General features: G+C 36.4%; 1 protein-coding gene across 2 annotated transcripts in view; it reads right to left on the reverse strand.

Moving 5' to 3' along the window:
• ARL13B (ADP ribosylation factor like GTPase 13B) overlaps nt 1–19,678 on the reverse strand; it is a 58,634-nt gene extending 38,956 nt beyond the window's left edge. For both annotated transcript variants that reach the window (XM_063105023.1, XM_063105014.1), the window contains exons 1-2: nt 19,365–19,678; nt 4,625–4,695 (exon numbers count right to left, since the gene is read on the reverse strand). In XM_063105023.1, coding sequence (XP_062961093.1) covers nt 4,625–4,695; nt 19,365–19,423 — 130 coding nt within the window. In that variant the 5' untranslated portion in view covers nt 19,424–19,678. The remainder of the gene's footprint in view (nt 1–4,624; nt 4,696–19,364) is intronic.
• Between the last annotated feature and the right edge of the window lie 690 nt (nt 19,679–20,368).

Consider the following 20,368-nt stretch of genomic DNA (forward strand, 5'->3'; position numbering starts at 1 on the left):
CTTCACTTTCCACCATGGAATGAGGCCTTCACCAAATGCCAGTGCCATGCTCTTGGACTTCCCAGCCTCCAGAAATGTAAGCCAAATAAACTTCTGTTCTTTATAAATTACCCAGTCTGTGCTACTCTGTTAATGCAGCAGAAAATAAACCAAGACAAGTATGAATTGAGAGAAGCCCTCAGCAAATCATCAATGAAAACAAATCAACTTTGCTAGAGCAGGGGTAAGGGAACTAACATGTACCAAACACCTACTTTGTACCAGGACTTCGTTAAACATCAAAATGCAAAGGTGAATTAGATACGGTTGCTGTCCTCAAAGAACACACAGTGCAAAACCCAGAGACAGAATGTTAATGGGAATAACATAGAATTGGTATGTTCTGTGAAAAAGCCTGAAGGATACTGTGAGAGAATTCCAAACAAGGAGTGAGACAATGAAGAGGGAGGAGAGTTATAGTCTAGAAAAGCTTCAGAGAATAAATGAAGTGTGAATGAAGTCTTAAAAGCTGTATAATTGTAATGCCGAAAGGAGAACAACATTCTAGGCAGAGGCAGCCATGTAAGCACAGATAAAGTGATGGCAATATTTCCAGTAAACCAATCCAAATTAAGGAAATTTTTTCAAGGTTATATGAGGGTAATTCAAAAAGTTTGTGGAAAAATAAAAGATAATATGAAAGTTTCCATGAACTTTTTGAAATATCTGGCTATGGTAGGCAGAGCCAAGACTCAAATCCAGATCTTCAGGACTTCAAAAGCCTGTTTCTTTTGATAAATGGAATACTCTCTACTCTTGCCTCTGGTTCCTACTCAGGATTTGTGTTTCAAGACTTAAGACTAAATGTTCAGGTACAACTTCCCCCATAAATCCTTTTCTGATTCCCACCATTTCCAATATCATCTTCACCCTCTATCATATTATTCTATCTTCTTGCTGATCTTCACAATAGCCGATACCTTCCCAACAAGTGGGACCATGTCTTTGAATCCTTAGAACTCAACATAAAGCGTATAGGGCTCAATACTATACCACCAAACTGCTAAGATAGCTTAAGTAGCTGTTTATAAATCCATTCTTCCTTTTGTCCTTCCATATATTTATCTATCCATCCTTGTAATAATTTATTGAGGTATTATCAATAAATACTTATTGATTATATGCTAAGCAGTGTGCAAAGTTACATGCCAAGTAGTGTGCAGGTTCTAGAACACAAAGATTAATGAGATCCATCTTGTGATCTTACGAAGCTCTCAGTCTATTGGGGAAATATATATAAATAAATAACTACAATATATCAAAGTCATGATAATATCCAACAATGCCAGGGACCTATCCACAACAAAGAATTTTCATACTCAAACAATAGAGCAGTTCCCTATTTCAAAACACTACTGTGATAGAGAATCCCAGGATTTTTTTTTTTTTTTTTAACCTCAGCACAAGACAATTTAAGACAGACTACAATCCCCAGAATCTATGGCAACTAGGGGTGACCTTGAGAGCAAGTTCTAGCAAGTGGTATGCTGTTAAATATTTAACAACGAATTTGGAGGGGGGAAACCCTAATTTGTATTGTCTGCCAATGTCCATGGTGTAAATATTCCCACCATGGCCAACTTCAAACTAGCAATGTGAGGTACCTTAACACAGAATTGGGCAGAGATATGCATAATTGGCTCTTGCTATTTGATAAGAGCCACTATGAGCAAGCAGGAGCTGGGTTCAGAACACCACTGCTTTTAGTCAATGGCATGTTAACTAAAGTGCTGCAGCAGCTTCTGGTTCATGCTCTTAAAGGAAAGGAGGATCGCCTTCCCTTATTCTTTACCTCTTCCAACCAGTTGAAACGCACTTGTTGTAGTGAGTTACCCTAGACAGTGAAGGTGAGGGAGGACACTATGCACAGTAAAGCAAATTGGAGAAGTTGTGGAGTCCCTAGCACCGTGGAGCTGCTACACCAGTCCTAGACCACTTTCACCTAGGCTGTTATGAGAGAGAAATAAACTTCTACCTTGTTGAACCACTCTTGGTTAGAACAGTTGAACCTATGCCCAAATAATGCAATCCCTTTGACAGCTATGAATAAAAGAAGTTGTAAGAAAGAGGTGAAGTTCATGGTAGAGAAGCTACTTTTAAATTAAGAATGTATTGTGACACCACAGATGAAAGACACTGAGGATTTGGATTTAGGCAATGGCAATACAGTTAGAGAGGAGGTAGATAAAACTCAAGAGAAACTAGTAAATGAAAAAAAAAAAAAAAGCTGAGAGACTAAAAGAAGAATGAGCAATGAATGGAAGACTAGAACCCATGGAGAAGGCTGTCTACTACACCTAAGAGGACTGGCTTAAACAACTAGAACTCCAAAATGAGTAAAACTTCCCTTAGAAATTTTACGGAGAAGTGGAGAGATACACAAACAAAATGCAGTAAGTGATATAACCCAGGCACAGAAAGAGAAATACCGCATGTCCTCACTCATATGTGGGAGCTGAATTAATAAACAAACAAACAATAAAGAAAGAAGGAGAGAGAGAGAGAAAAACAAACAACGGTCACAGTAATACATTGAACTTTTAGAAGAGAACAGAACTGTGGTTATTAGAAGTGGAAAGGAGGAGGGAGTTAATGAGAAATTATGAGAATTTGGTTAACAAACATAAAAAATGATTACTTTTTATAATGATGAATAAGTTAACCATCCTGATTTGACTATCACATATTGTACACAACAACTGAGAGTCAACTTTGTACCCCACAAATATGTATAATCAATTACGCTTAAATAAAAAAGAAAGAAAAAAATTAATAAATAGTGATACAAGTAGGTATAAGTAAGAGTAGGCCAAAAAAGAGGACAATTCTACTAATTGGAATGGTAACGGTTGGGGGCAGTTGGGGATAAGAAAAGACTTCATAAAAGATGAGATTATATGACAAAAATATGTCTTTAAAGATAAGTAAATATTGTCTCCAGTAAGACAAGTGGGTACAGCATAAACAAAAATACAAAAACATGACAAGGCTAAATTTAGGAAACTTCAAGTAGTCCTATGTAACAGGAAGCTTAAAAAAAAATTCAATATATAAAAAAAAATTCTAGGTAAGAAATCAGTCAGCCACTGGAGTAGGCTAAAGAGTAAACAGGAGATGAAGAACAAAAACAGAGCAAAAGGGAGCTCAAAGTTGAAAGCAGTCTTGACTTTTGGTTTATGATGTCATAATGTGAACATTTTAAGACTCAGAAAGATATACGGAGGTGGAACATAGAAAAGAAAGGGCCTGTAGGAAAGAGGATATTCTAAGTACACAAAACAAATTAGATGGTCTGATTAGCAAATTCTTAGGTGTCTGCTCCCTTGAATGTAAGGCTTTGAAGGAATGGAAGAAGAGAAGTTTAGATAAGGTGTCACGGCCTACAGTTCAAATCTGGCTTGCCACCTGTTTTTGTATGGCTCACAAGCTAAGAATGTGTTCTCCATATTTAAATGACTGAAAAAAATTTAAAGAATAACAATATTTCTTAAATAAAAATTATGTGAAATTCAAATTTCAGTGTCCATAGATATACTTTCATTGGAAAATAGCCATGCTCATTCCTGTACATATTGTCTACAGCTGCTCTCACAATATGCGTAAATGATAAAGATTGTATGGCTTCCAGGCCTAAACTATTTACTATCTGGCTATTACAGAAAGAGTTTGCTGAGCCCAGGTTTAGATGATGACAGTGAGTGCTCTGTGAATATATAACCTAGGAGACAGCACAAGAGGTACCAAAAAGGTTTTAGAAAAATCCATACACAATAATACACAACTTACATCTAATGTTACATTGCAGAATTTGGGGCGACAAAATATTTTCCTCCAACAGTGCGTTTTGCAAGGTGTTAATAAATAACCCACCTCCCCAACTATTTGGTATGCACGATATCTTGTTAGAATCATCAGTTTTCAGGAACAAATACATGTTAGGCTTTTCTCCCAATTCATACCCTTAAGATGCCTGGTTGGTGACATATCCTCTGTGCCCAACATATTCACTAGCACAGACACAAGTAGTTAAATTAAGACTAACCAACTAAACAATCCAGTGAGATGTAATATATAAGATATAAAGCCCTTAAATGATATAGAGGCCCTATCTTTAACATAACTATTAAAATTACATATCATATTGAGAAAAAGCAACAAAAGATGAAAAGAGAGCTATGCTGGCTAACTGTACTACTACCTCCCTTTCATCTCAACATAGCCAAATTCTGGCCAAGAAAATACAAGTAGATATGGCTATTTTTAAATGTGGGGCATGTCATTCTTCTTTTCACTTTTTTCCGTCTTGTTGTCTAGAACTCAGATACAATCCCTTCTGACTGATCAGAGACCTCAAGAAGCCTCTGCATCTCTGCATCTATTCAAATCTGAAACATGATAATAGGCTGGTACCATTAAGCCAGAGCCTATGAACCAAATTGGTCACAAGTTTGCTAAGAATATAGAGTAATGGAGTGTACACTATCTGTACCCAATTAATATGTGATAGAGTAATTTAACATAAATAAATAAATAATTCAGAATAAGTTAATAGAGTTCAGAAAGAATATAAATATTTTCAGCTTACCTCCTTGGATTCCCTTCGCTGTTGCCGTTTTACCAGCATTATCAAGTCCCACCATCACAAGAGTCACCTTTCTTAAAATAATAAAAATTTTAAAATCACTTACTTTATTATTAAGAAAAAATAAAAGCAAATTCATTCATTTGAGCAACATTTAAGGAGCACCTACTATGTACAAGGCAATCTGCTGGATACTAAGGCATATAATGATGGATAAACTACAGATTCCAAAGCAAAACTCATGAAAAATACCCTTAAAGTGTTATCCTTTTATGCTCAAAGCAAGTAAGTAAAATTATACAATAGATAATCAAAGGGATACAGAAGAAATAAGGGAAAGAAAGAAGAAAGAAAGGGAGATAGGGAGACAGAGTCTAACACTGAGTTTTTTATCACAGCTAAAAATCCAATTAATTTTTTAGTTAATTGAATTTCAGGAATTATCACAAATCTGTTTATCTCATGAAAGTACATAAGAAGAGAATTTTTGCTAGGACCTAGGCTCAACTCTGTTAATGGATATGTCACACTTTAACAAATATAAATCTTAAATATAATACAATACCATGATTGTTAACTTAAGTTCTAACATTTGTCAAAAGTATTCCTACAATGACAAAGTTTAAAATGTTTCTGATGACATAGCCAAACTACATACAGCAGAAAAAAAAAACATATATATATATATACACATATATATGTACATATATATATATATATACACACACAGTCTAATGTAGTTCAATTTTACCACTGAAGAAACACAAGACCAGATAAGTTAAATAATTTGTCAAAGGTCACACAATGAATCAGTTACAGAGTCAGTACCAGAATCTAATTCACCTAACTTCCAGGAACTTCTTAAGACCAGGACGGGTATAAATGAACAAACCTATTTTACTGGTCCTGTTATCTTAGTGATCCAGTCCACCACTAAAGCTCATTTGTGTTCCAGGCTGAAATTCTGCTCATTGTAATAAGTGACACAGTCCATTACCGCCATGGATTTGGGAATGAGAACAACTTTGAGAATACAGAGAGAAAGCCACAGCTTAACACAGTTGCCATGTTAAGACCACAGGATAAGGTCACACTCCTACAAGATAGAGTCATGGTTTCTGCCAAGTACAGTTATTCCTCAGTGGCAATCAGTCCAAGCAAAGTTACAATCAGAACTTCGATGGCAGTAAAAGGTGTTTTTGCAACAGGGCAGTGGCCACAGAAGTTAACATCTGCTAAGGAGAATGTAACAACTCACATGCCAAAAACAAACAAACAAAAAAATGAAACTAAAAAATAGAAAAATTTTTAAAACGATGTTCTTTAATCTTTCTAGGCCTGGCTTTCTTGGATCTGGACTTCCTGTTTTTAAATTCCAGATGTATTCAAAGGGTACATACAACAAAGAGAAAGGACAGAGGTGAGGATATGACGCAGTCCAATTGCAAACTCAATCTTGCAAAAGCTAAATTGGTCATTTATTAAGCGAATAATCACTGACCAACTTCTATACACCAAACACCAAGTTCTGGGTACTTGAGATACACTTGTTTATTAAAGCAAGGACCACAACAACAAAATACAAAAAAAAACAGGCAAAGAAACTCTTCCTTTATTAAGGTTTCATTTTAGTGGCAAGAGACAGACAATAATGTATTAAATAGGTCAAGTATAAATTATATAGTATATTAGGAGGTGATTAAGTACTACAGGAAAAAAAGAATAGAGTACAGCAGGAGTGTTGGGAAGGAGAGATGAGGCACTTTTATACAGGGTGATCAGGGTGGGCCTCATTCAGAAGGCAGAATCCGAGCAAGGCCTTGAAGGAGAGAGTCACACATTTATCTGGGATGACAGAGAACAGCTGGAGCAAAGGCATTAAGGTAGGGATGTGTGGGAACATCCAAGGATCAGCAAGGAGGCCACTGTGATGAAACCGAGAGAGAAATGGGCAGAGTAGGAAAGGAGGTGAGAGACATGTCAGAGGCCAGATCATGTAAGGACTTACAGGCCATAGTGAGGACTTCTACTGTGAGTGAAATGAAATGACATGACTCTCCACGTTAATTTCCTTTGTTATCTAGGAGCCTTAATCTTTTCTAAATGTTTCAACCATCCCATACCCACCATGGGAAATAAAGAGAAATCATGTTTATGCTTTACTCAGTGCAAGAATATGTTAAATCACAGTAAGCAGCATCCCCTGATGTCATCCCCAACTGGCTAGTGGTGAGACCAGCGGGAATGCCAAAGAGATCCATGGCAGATTATGAATTTATGGAGATGAAGTAGTATGTAAGGCCTAGGTACATCTACCCATGTGAAAATTTTACCCGCATTATCAACTTAAACTTTAGAGCCTAGCAAGAAAACAGGCATTGGAGGGGTAATTACAGTAATGTGTGATAAGTGTTATAAAGAGAAAGTACCGGCAGCCACAGGAACAGAGAGCAGGTAACAAAGCCTTCCCTGGAAGTCAAAGACCATATCACAAATAAACATCAACCGAGTCAGCAGTTCCTAGAAACATCATGAAAACTTCTCACATTCCTGTGGCAAATTAAAAATTCCTTAATACACCTTTTTAAGGAAAATAACCCCTCATTCTCTATTACATAGATGGCATCTTATGTTTTCTCCATTTTTGTCAAGATTTCAGTTTAAACAAACGAACTTCCAAATACACATCTATTACACATTTTGAAACATTGCTCTTAAAGCTACCAAGGATGTTAGCTTTTACCTTAAGAGACTGGCTTTTTTAACAAGGTATTAGGTTCAATCAAACCAAAAAAAGTCCTTCAAAAATGAAAATCACTTTGGAAAATTATAATCATGTTAAGACTGGCACAAAATAAGTCCCACTGTACTTCTGTTTTTACTTTGACTATCCATGTAACTAATTTATGCCATATACTTGAAAAAAAGACTTTAATTAAATATTTGAGGTAAGGCCTTCCTGAATAAACAACATTAGCAGTACAAATAAAAAGGACAATATAAATTACTTCAATGCCTGATAGCAAAGCATTAAATTCATACTTTCAGAATACAATGGTTTTAAAAGTTTAACATTCACCTAAAACTCAAAATTCTTTGCAACTCTCTAAATAATAAACATGTACAATCTATTTAATGTGTGTTAAAGCACACTTGTTATAGCTTTTAAAATATGGTAAATTATCACTTGGAACAGTTTGGCTGTGGTGCTATATGACAACAAAAAGATGAAAGATTGTGTCTTTTAGTCTTATGATTACTGATCAAACACATTCTCCCTTCAAATTGAAAAAATAATATACAGTATTCTTAGGTTTACAGTATCTGAAATAATTGATACTAGCAATAAAACCAATCATTTAGTCATCTGGTCAAATGATATTCAATAAAAGCACATTAGGCTTTATGGACACAAAAACATGTCAGACATGATTTCTATCCCAAAGTGCTCATCCTTTAGTGTGAGTGACTAAAACATAAATATTAATCCATTGTGACACTATGACAGTTTAAAATTTTCATCTATGTAAGATGATAAAAGAATACAGAGCAAAGGGACTTTATCCAGCCCAGAGATAGGGGGAAAGGTCAGGGAAGCTCCTCAGACAAGGTGATACCTGAGCTAAGTTCTTAAAGTGAGAAGTTTGCCAAGCAAGAGAGGGGTGAAAACAGGAAGAAGATGAAGGGATTCCAGACTGAGAACATGGCATGAGACACCATACGGTGCTGTTAGTTGATAAACCTGGAGTTAAGGGCACATCTCTATATATAACAGCCTTAAACAAAAGGAGCACATAATCTCATCGCAATACAACTATGTATCAAGTCTAAAGGGAACTTGACATAACTCTATTTAAGGAACCAGTATTATCAAATAGTTCCTAGAAGTTGAAAGTGATCACTTCACTCACTTAATTCTTAATATTACAGTTATCCCTAAGTCTTTGATTACATTCCAAACTAGAAAGGTTGAGGTAGAAAGGACTCTGTTATACTGTACGTTGGGATTATGGGCACTTTGATATGAAGCCACAAATTTGGTGTTAGAGAGACCTGAGTTCAAGTCCCACATTTGCCATTTTCAGGCTAGATGACCAGAGACACATTACTGAACTTGTCAGAATTTCATCAGTAAAATGGAATAATAATAATACCCACCCCAAAAGGGAGGGGTGAAAATTAAATAAGAGAGAGCAAGTAATGTGCACAGTGCAAGTGGCACATAGTAAGTGCTCGACCAATAGCTATTCTTATTACAGCATGAAATTCAAGACAAGGAGTCCATGAGACAAGACTAGAGAGACGGGCTGGGACCAGGTTCTGGAGAAGGATTAACGAGCTGAGTTTTAAACATGTTGGCAGGGGTGCTGGTCTCACTACTGAAGTCTGAAGCTGGAAGAGATCAGGATCAGTGGTCCCTAGTCATCCAAGTGGTGGTGAAACATATGAAACAGTCCAGGGAGAGCACAGGAGGAACAAGAGCCAGGGCAAAGGGGAGAATGGAAAACCAAGAACCTTTGAAGAAAATCTTAAAATTGTGGTCAGAAAAAAATGAACAGACCAAAGAAATGGCAGCACTGGGAATAGTTTCCAGAAGGGTTAAGAGATGTACATCACAAATACTGCAAAATTTCATAAAAGTATCTTTTTGGTAACTACCTCAAATTAAATACTTCAGAATTAAATGCTCTCAGCTTTTCTCAACCCTGCAATAACCAATGCTTTGGATTTATATAGCATTTATATAGCCATTTTGTTTATACTAAAATTTACCCACATTCATATATACACATCAAATGAGGCAACCAGGTAGTCTGGCTCATTTTCAACAAGATACGTTGGATTTTTTTCCCCAGATTTAGACCCACCATAATTACAACTTAGTTGCCGCATCTAATAGAAGGTAGATTACCTAATAATAGGTAGATTAACTAAGGTCACGATTTTCATGCTGTTGATAAAAGCTAACCACGATGTTTATAAAAATCTAACCATGGCATCTTTCTGCTTAAAATCCTAACACAGGGCTGGCCAGTTAGCTCAGTTGGTTAGAACACAAGGTCAAGGATTCAGATCTCCGTACCAAATAGTCAGCTACCAAAATAAATAAATAAATAAATAAATAAATAAATAAATAAATAAACAAACGCACGCACGCACGCACGCACACACACACACATCCTTATACAGAATGCAGTCTCCTCTTTTGCCAATCTCTAGCAGGCCTATAATGGCAGGATTCACGCATCCCTTTATGACTATCCCATACAACTTTTCATACAGTCTTCTCTACCAAAACTTGTCTTAACTCTACCACCAGTATCACATGTGCTGGGCACACAGTAGGCATGTTTACTGAATGAAACAACAGAAACATGTTTTCTGATACTCCATTTGGTGAGTAAATACTAAGTAAAATTAAAATATATAACTTTAAGTTGAGAAAGTACTGTAATGAATTTATAATTAATATAAATCTTCACATCTAAATAACAGTTCAATAATAGAGAATGTAATTAAAATCACATCTTTTTATATCAAATTGGTTGAACTTTTCTGAAAAAGCTTCCATGTTCATGGTTTCAAGGTAATAATTAACAGAAAGATTTCTAAAACTGAAATAATTCTTACTAGAAAAAAATAAAAGTTAGGGATTAAGAGACCCAAAGTTCTGTTTTATACCATTTTAGATATGTGCCCTACCCAGTGAAGACTTCTGTACTCCAGGGGCTGATATTTGATGTTGTTCAAACCAACATAGTGTATAACAGACCCCAAAGTGACTACATGAGGATATCTCATCTCAGAGTTCTTTTTCATATAACAGATATACAAATTAATATATCAGAAATGTAAGTGGTATGATATTGGAGAGTACTGAACTTAGAAAACATTTAAATTCTGAATCTTTTCTGAATAACATTACTGCTATCATTTAAACATCTACAAGTCTAAACTTCATCATCTGCCAACTAAGAAAGATAATACTTCAAATGAGATAATATAAGAACTATCTCTAACTTCAAAAATATGCAAGTTAAAGACAAAATATTTCTCTAAAAACACTAAAAGGCAAAGTTTGACACATCACAACTCTATCATTAAAATATTTAAAACAATATGGAGCTAGTTCTAAATTTTAACATAAACACAAATTCTAAAAGTAACATAAACACATTAATGAAAAGGGATTTGGAAACACTACTTTATGATATATGTGTGAGAGAATTAAAGAACTTACCACAAAAAGATTAATAGAATGAAAAACTTTACCCAACCCCCCCAAAAAAACCTATGATGTAATCTTATTGTACACATTTTAGTTCAGATTGTAAAGCCCAGTACAACATTACCGCAAAATCATTATTTAAATTTTTGGAGCACCAATAAATAGTGAGAGGACCAAACTTGGGGCCACATCCTAGTTTTAAAGCCTTCATCAAGTCAAATTTAGAGTGTCAGTTTTTTCATCTCTAAAATACAAGGAAGTAGTATAAGAAAGCCTCTTGGTCTCTTTCTATCCTAAAATTCTACCATTCTTACTATGAATAAACAAGAAGCACTGGGGGAATAAAAAGAAATGTAAGACATCCCAATTCAGTATAGAGCACATTAGATAATCCTTGCTAATCTGTATGTACAGCTTAATCAGGAAATTAAGAACTCAGCAATTTCTATAAATGATTTAGATTTACAGTTACATTTATTTAGGCCAAGAAAGGTTGTATTATGGACCTAACTATTCCCCCTGTGAAAAAACTCTTAGTGGAGTACTGTAACCACATCACAGTATGCTTTACTAGATACCACACTAATGTACAGAAAGCACTGATCCACATTGCTTGCTGTGACATCTGAGTCTCTTCTTTTAGACTTGGCCAAGTGAACAACAATTTACTAATAAGTGTGAAGTAAAGGTTTGATTGGCTGAATTGTGATGTTGAAAAACAGAGATGGGCAAGCAATTAGTTCCAAATAGTGGTTACCTCTGGGGAGGGATGGTGGGAAATGAATAAGGTACAGGAAGCTTCAGGATTTGTGACTATATCTTTAAAAAAAATTTTTTAAATGAAATATGATAGCTAAAGGTTAATATTTGTAAAATCTGGATGGCAGGCACAGAGGTACTTATTTCATTTTTCTTTGTTTAGATAATAGTAAAAATATCTTTGTTATTTTAGATTACAATATTACTCTTGCTGCCAAAATTCTGTCATTTAAATTGGTCTTAATTTTCTCGTTCTCTTAGGTGAGCCAATCCTGAAATCACGCTCACGGAAAATTTAGGATGCATAAATTTTTTCTAGACTCAAGTAAAATTACAACCCTTCTAAAATCCTCTGTCTTCTGATTCTCACTAAGTATCCTGGAAATCATCTTTCAACTCTTGCAAATTCTATCACTGTATCTTATATGCACTATTTTATCATCTAGAAGCTACCTGGTAAAAATAACAGGAGCTCAAGGTATGCAGATGAGAACATATAAGGATGAGGACCTGCTATAGGGTCCAGATATTTACTGAGCATCATGGCTTGACAGACTTTGTGTTCTGTGCCCAGAATGAAGGCTGCTCCCCATACACAAAATAAATTGCAATGGATTCAAGATTTAAATATTAAAAATTAAAATATTAAAGTACCAGAGAAAAAGTATAGGTGTATATAATCTTGGAATGCTGATGAAATTTGTAAACATTACACTGAAAGAGTAATATATTTCAATTAAAAATTTTTAACTATTTTAAAAGTCAGCAAAAATAAAAAAATATAACAAATGAAAGGAAAATACCTGCAACATATACTACAGAGAAATGGTTACTGCTATAAACACTTTAAATTTCTTTTAAAAAATTCAATAAGAAATGCACCTGTCCCAAAAGAAAAACCACAAAAGGAATCAAACGGGCAATTCCCCAAAACAGAGATACAAATGTCCAAAGAAAAAAAAATTTTAATCTTACCAGTAATCAAGAAAGTAAAAAATAAAAGCAGATAGCAATTTCCCCTATAAGCCCAAGAAGATGAAAAAATGATGAATCCATTTTTTGAGTAAAAAAGGCACTCATACACTGTAAGTAGGAGTAGAAATTGGTTTTTCAAAAGCCTTTCTGAAGAGAAATCTGGCAATATATATTGTTAAAAGATAAACTTAGGCACATTCAAATTTTGTAGAGTTTGTATGAACATTCACTGATCAACGCAGGGGGCAGCACCAAATCATAAGCAGTTCAGAGTTTCACCTAGGGGGGTCAGGGGGAAAACTTTTATAAGGTGTTCAAAGAAGCAGGACAAGAAGTATTGGATTAGTTAAAGTGCAGACTCCTTAGTTAGAAGTTAGTTGGCAGTCTCTGATTGGTAAAGTCTCTAGTTACAGGTTAGTTAGCAGTTTTTGATTGTAAAAGCTTCAGTTTTGTTTTACTGTTTACAATGAACAAGGTTTTAGTTTGCTTATGAAGGAACCCAAGGCGCTGGGGCTGTCTCAACCTAATAACTCCCCAGTTAAGTTTATTTTAACAATATCAAACACCTTAAACTTTTTCTTTCGTATCATTTGAACTAGAATTCCATTTCCAAATATATATAAGAATGTTCACACCAAAGCATTATTGATAAGAGTGAAAATTTTTAAACATACTAAATATGTAGTAACAGGGGAATGATTAAATACACTTTGGTAAATCTATACAACACGCTACCCTGCTTCTATTAAAAAGAAGTTGTAGAAAAATGTATAATGTTACAGAAAGACGTTAATGATACAGTAAAACAAAAAATAGATAAAATGATGTGAAATAGCACTCTATTCTCTTATTACTGTTTAAAAATATGCATGTATATTAGAGAGTCAATGCTAAAATACTGTACTAACAGTGGTTATCTCTGGGGTGGGTGAGATTGTGGGTAATTTAAATTTTCCTCTTTTTGATGAACTGTGCTTTCAATGTTCTATAATAAACATTTATTATCTTTAAATAACAATAAATACACATTACTTCTAAATGTTGTTTAAATAACAACAGTTCCTATCCTGGAGACACCCTGGGGTCTAGTGAAGAGTTGAGTAAACATTTCATTATAAATAATACATAGATAAATGGAAACAAATTCAGGGTACAAAGGAAACACTAAGAAAGGGTAAAGAAGTAGCTGGAATTCAAAGAAAGTTTCTTGAAGGAAAGAATCTCTCTGCTCAGATTTCAAATCTGATTAACAGCCAAAAGAAGAAAAGGGCATTCCAGGTAGGAAAGAAGGGACTACAGAACTTAAGTACCCCAAATCTGGTATGGCAGGAGGAGAATGAATGGCCTGTCAAGAGTCCATACAGTTAGGCTCACGTCAAATCACAAGTAGCGTTTAACAAATTTAGATATTAATCTGAAGGCAATTAGGAAATAGTGAAGATTTAAAATCAGTTGCATATTACAAAGACCACTGATAACAGTGTGGAGAATTAATTGAAGGGGAATAGTGAAATAAATCTTGGAAGAAATATCGGAAACCTGATCTAAAACTGAGACGATGAATATGGTAACGTGGAAACAGTGATAGGACTTTGAGTCATTAAGTAGGTAAAATCCAAAGGACCTGATGATGTTGGAGAATATGCACAAAGAGGTGTCCAGGGTTACTCTCACCTTCTAATTTAGGTAACAGGAAGGCAGAACCAATCCACTAATAAGAAATACAGGAGAAATAAGAGGACCATGTGACATGGAAATGAGAGAGGATGCAAACTTAATTTTGGATGTGATGAGAGTAAGGATTCTGTGGCAATTTGACATGTAAATCTTGAAGTGGTAGATGTGTCTTTGTGTTGGAAACATGGACTTCAAAGTCAATGTTCAGGTGGTAGCTGAAATGCCAATATAAGAGAGTGGTCACACACCCAGGGAGAATATGTAGAAGAAAAGAGGGCTGAAGACAGAACCCTGGGGAAAATTTGGGAGACAGATGAAGAAAGACTAAATGGCAAAAAACAGAGATAGAAAAGGAAGCAGGCAGTAAGGTAAAGAAAAAAAATTCAGGAAAAAGAAATCAGAAAATTTCAAGAAGAAAGTGGTCTTAAGTGTCATATGAAGCCAAGAGGTCATATAAGGAAAGGATTGAAAAGAATCCACTGGATTTAATAACCAAGAAGCATCTGGTGTTTACCAAGGACAACTGAACTGAAGGGTCAGGGCAGAAGTCTTCTAACATAGGAAGTTAAAGAATGCATAAGAGGGGAAGATGCTGAGACAGTGCCAGTAATCCACTGCCAACTGTGAAGGGTGGGGTAAAGGAAAGGAGAAAGTGCAGTAGCTGTGGGGACAGAGGGTTGTTTCGTATGGTAGACAGAATAATGGCCTCCCACAGATGTCCAGATCCTAATCCCTAGAATCTGTTGAACACCACCTTACATGGCAAAGGGAATTTTGTAGCTGTGATTAAATTAAATATTTTGAGATGGGGATCTTATCTTGGATTACCCGAGTGGGCCCAATGTAATCACAAGAGTCCCTGTAAGAAGGAAGCAGATCAGAAAGGAAAGATGTTATGCTGTTGGCTTTCAAGATGGAGGAGAGAGTCCATGAGCCATGGAACACAGGCAGCCTCTAGAAGCTAGAAAGGGCAAAGGAAAACAGATTCTCCCCTAGAGTTTCCAGAAGGTGCACAACCCTATAGGCTCATTTTAGACTTATGACCTTAGAACTGTAGGATAATAAATTTGAGTTGTTTTAAGTCACTAAATTTATGGTAATGCGTTACAGCAGCAACAGGAAACTCATATACTTAGATTAGTTTGTTTGGCGTAAGAGAGACGAGCACATTTACATGCTAAAGAAGGAATATAAGAGAAACTGAAGACATAAGAGAAAGAGATTTTCTATTTTTGATTGTAAAATTGAGTAACATATTTTCAGATAAAAGGTTTTTATTCTTACATCCCAGAAGTTCTCTCTGTGATCTCTGGCTTCAGCTGTATATTGACTTTTATACTTTGGGATTGACTAAATGCTGAAGGGAGGAAATAGAATATAGAACATGGGCATAAGAATTAGCCTTGGAAAGGGCAATGAACACTTTTTCTACTGAAACAAGAAGGAAAGAAGGTTAGAGTATCTATACTGATAAGTATAAAATATGAATTGAGGGGGTCAATTTACTACTTGTCTTCTGTACTTGTCTGCTAAAATCAGAGGTACTGTTTACTGAATGACTACTATATGCCAAGCATCAAGTACTTGCATGAATTTTCTCTCAAAATGCTGCAAGACAGAAATTACCTACACTTGACAGAAGAAAAAGTGCCAAAACTTCTAGGATTCAGATTCAAATCTATTTAACTCAAACTCTATATTGAGAAATTTTGCAGACACCACCTTAACCAAGTGATCAAGGTTAACCTCACCAGTAATAAGACATATCAACATCATGCACCCTTTATACTGTGAAGGACATGTTGCCTGTGTGGTATCCTCCTTCCCAATAATGCAACCCCTCAGTCAAACAACAGACAAACAGATTAAGGGGTATTCTACTTAACAACTGATCAGAACTTTTCAAAGTCTCAAGGTCATAAAAGACAAAGATTGAGAAACCGTCACAGACCGGGAGTGACTTAAGAGACAGGGCAAATGCAATGTGAGATCCCAGACTGGACCTGGACAGAAAAAAAAGACATTGGTAGAAAAACTGGTGAACTCAAAATAAAGTCTGTAGTTTAGTTAATAGCATTGTACCAAAATTAATTTCTTAGTTTTCATCACTGTATTATGGTCTCAAAAATAAAAAGTTTTTTTTTAAAAAACCAACACTTTATGAGGGTGCTTCCAAAAGTTCATGGAAAGATTCATTTTCACAAACTTTCTGAAGTACCCTGGTATTACTCTGCTTCTCTGGGAGCAAGCTACTTGTCTGTGAGTCTTGTATTAGAGTTTATTCAAGATTAATTTACATAGCTTGTAAGCCTAGGCTCATGTTCTGACTTGTATTAACAATAGCAGGTATGATTCAAACATTGGCAGGGATCCTTACTTGCCTGGCATCCTGGTCCTGACTCCTGACATAGCGTGGTGTCTTAACACTTGATCTCTAACTCCCTACCTTGTTCTTATGTCACAGATCTACTCCCTAATCCCAATCTCCAGAATAATATGCTCATTGGGAGAGTACATAAGTGAGTTGGGTAAATACAAAGGGCACAAAATGCATTAGATACAGCAGCAAATTAATCTCAGAACATACTATATTGATAATCAACTTCTTAGACATTCACGTCTCACATTTGCAAACACATGCTTCATAAAATATAAACACGAAGAGGAATCTCAGTAAGCGATAGCATAGCCTAAAACTTTAAAAATTCTACAGCAAAGAATACGTAAAGAGGTAATTTCTCTTAAAAAATACATAATATCACAGGAGCACAAAATTTGGTTTTTAAAATCAGCTTGCTCGCCTCTCATTATTCCAGTAAAATAAATGGAACTACTTGCTAATATTAGTTACTTAAAGAAAATTATTGCTAAAGGGTGATCAAACTACATGCAATATTTAGCAAATATTTATTCAGCCACGATTATGAGCCAGACATTGAACAAGCGTACTATTTAAAAGATAGGTGTAATCCAACTCATTTCCAAATCCATAGACAGTTAACGGTATTCAACATTGAAAGATATTTACCAGTGTCCTTTACATTAGGCTATGGTAGATGGATCTGTAAGGTCCAATAGAAATACAAGCCACATATCACGTTGAATTTTGTACCATATTTTTAAAAAGTAAAAAAACAGGACCGGCCCCCTGGCTCACTCAGGACAGTGTGGCACTGGTTGAACCGAGGCCACGGGTTCAGATCCTATATAGGGATGGCTGGTGCGCTCACTGGCTGAGCGTGGTGCAGACCACACCGTGCCCAAGGTTGCGATGCCCTTACCGGTCAAAAAAAAAAAAAAAGTAAAAAACAAAAAACAGGTAAAATTAATTTTAACATATTTTATTTAATCCTATATATGCAAAAGTTACTTCAACATGTAATCAAACTTAAAAGACATAAGATGTTGACTTTATTGCATAATAAATCTTCAAAATCCACTATGTAGCACCTTGATTTGGACTAGCCACTTTTCAAATGCTCAACAGGCACATGTTGCTAAGTTGCTGCACAGATCTAGATGCTCCTTATTAAGAAAAAACACTCTCAGTTACAGGGTTGAATTTCAAGTTTGCTTTACTAATAAAATTCAACTATCTGTTCTACTTGGAAATCAATTCTTCTTTCTCTGAATTCTTGTCTCGTCTTTTAAAAAATCATTCCAGAGATTAAACTAAGGCTGCTGAGAGAAGCAAAGACTAAGAATGACAAATTAAATTGAAAACTCCTTCTCTGGATTACAAGCTTTTTAAAGTGTTTTTAGTTAAAAGGTAATATGCTGTAATGTTCTTTAAAAATACATTTTTTTGAAAGCAAACAGAGAAAAACATGAAGGACCATCTATTATGAATGACCCTTAAGTCTTAGAGACTCTAGAATCAGATCAGAATATGATTAAAACAAATAAATCAGAATCTATACACTCACACACATCTCTGACTTCTATAGTCAATCGTATCACATATTTAAAACATTCAAATCCGCTTAAGGGCTAATAATGAGGAAAGAATTTTCAGAAGTTCCATTTAAAGAAAGTTTTTTTTTCCAACCATAAACATGTATTTTCTCTATAATCTATAAGTGTAGCTTTTCAGATTCATTCTTTAAAGTACTGTTTATCCTTACAGCAAATATTATATTTAAAATGTTAATCATTAAAAAAAAAAAAACCACATTGCTCTATTTTACCCTTGGCCTAATTCCAGAACAGAACTATATAAAGTCAACATTATTTATAAAGAGTAGCAAACTCAAGATCTCTTTATACGTCGGACCTCTCAGTTTAGCATCATTTTCACTGACTCCTTCCTAACACAATTCCTGGCACGTGGTATTTTCTTAACAAATATTTGTTGAAAGAATGAATATCAAGTAACAGGCACTGAATATTAATACATCTAGCATTTCAAAATAAAATGTTAAAAAGTGGACCCTTTCAATTAAAAGATTTTGAGACCATATGAAAACTGAAGCCACGTTACAGTTAAGAAAACACTATCCCTCACTTATTCTCATTGAGCGCAACACTACTAAAGCACAGATATTATCACCTTCATTAAATATATGAGGAAAGTGGAGCCAAAAGTGATGAGTCATATAATTATTAAGTAGTGGAGTCAGATTTCAAGTCCAAGTCTTCAAACAAAACTGTGTGTGAAAGAGAGACAAAGTAGGAATGGAATGTGTGGATATTATGAAAAGAATATTTCATGCCTCTCTTTTAAAAAATTTTCCTTTACAAAAGCTTCGGAGGAAAAATACACAACGGAGAGCTTCCAATGCGCCACACACACACACACACACACACACACACACACACACTCTCTCTCTCTCTCTCTCTCTCTCTCTCTCCACAATTTTTTAAGAAATTCAACCTATTTAATATACGATATTTACCCTTGACCAGAACTTAAAGACAACTAAACAAAAAGCTACATCCTGCAATATCTCCTTCCAGGGACAAGTCAAGCTGGGAACGAAAGCATCCCCTGGGGCCTGGGAGAAACTCACCTAGACGCAGAGAGTGGAGGCGGCGCCCCGCCCAGCCCCTGGGGCGCAGCTATCCCCATCCCCTAGGACACCTGGACAACCGGCTCCAGCCTACCTGACGGGCTCCCGCCACCGCTTGAACCAACTGCAGCAATTTGCCATCAGACTGAACATCCCAGGTCGCTCCTCCCGCCACCTCCCATCCGAGCCTGGAGCAGGGGTGGGCCCCTAAGCTTCTCCCGGCCGAGTCCCGGGGGCCTCCGCCTCTCCGGGATACCCTAAGATTGATAGACCCAGAGGAGAAGCCAGGGGTGGGGGAGGTGAAGGCGGCCGGTCGAGCACCAACCCCCGCCAGCCGCGTGGGTCCACAAGGGAACAAGGACGCCCTCCTCGCCCAGGGACAGTGGGGCCAAAGGCGCAGATTCACAGGAGCAGGGTTAGCGGGACGGCCAGAGAACAGCCCTCCGTCGACGTGCTGACGTTCCTCCCCGGCGCGGAAGGCCCTCCCCAAGCACCGCCTGTATTTCGCTTCTCCAATCATCGATTGAGGGTCCGCGGTGGGGGCCTCCGTGTGGCTGAAGAAGCCTGGCTCCCCGCCCCTGCCCGAAGGGAGGGAGGGGAACGGGGAGGGGTCTAGAGGCAGGAGGCGGAGCTCTGGGAGTTCTCGTAACTAGGCAACCGGAGCGTTCAGAGATAAGCCAAGGGATCAGGGACAAATCTCAGGCAAGGGCTATCTTCATACTCATCCGAAATGTGGTTGTCAGCCTAGGGTGCTGCTCCTCAGTCTGTCTCCAATATCCCCCTCAGGTATTGTCGTGGGTGGGTTTGTTTTGTGATGCTGCGGGGCTGGGGCTCCTCTGGGATTCTGGCAGACTCAGGCTGCACAACTACAGGAGCAATCCCCTGACGCAATAATTAAAAGTTAAGGACAAGGGGAAAACTCGTTTACCCATTTGTCTTAATAGTTCTGATGAGAGTGACGTTTTAATCTCTATAATGTTTAATGCTGTTTGTTACACATAATGTGAAATGGAATGTATATTTGTTGTGGAAGAGATATGATTACAAAAGAAGTACATGTTCTTTGTAGAAAATATGAAAAACACCAGAAAAGAACAA

The sequence above is a fragment of the Cynocephalus volans genome, chromosome 1 (assembly GCF_027409185.1).
Source record: "Cynocephalus volans isolate mCynVol1 chromosome 1, mCynVol1.pri, whole genome shotgun sequence".
Lineage (NCBI taxonomy): Eukaryota > Metazoa > Chordata > Mammalia > Dermoptera > Cynocephalidae > Cynocephalus > Cynocephalus volans.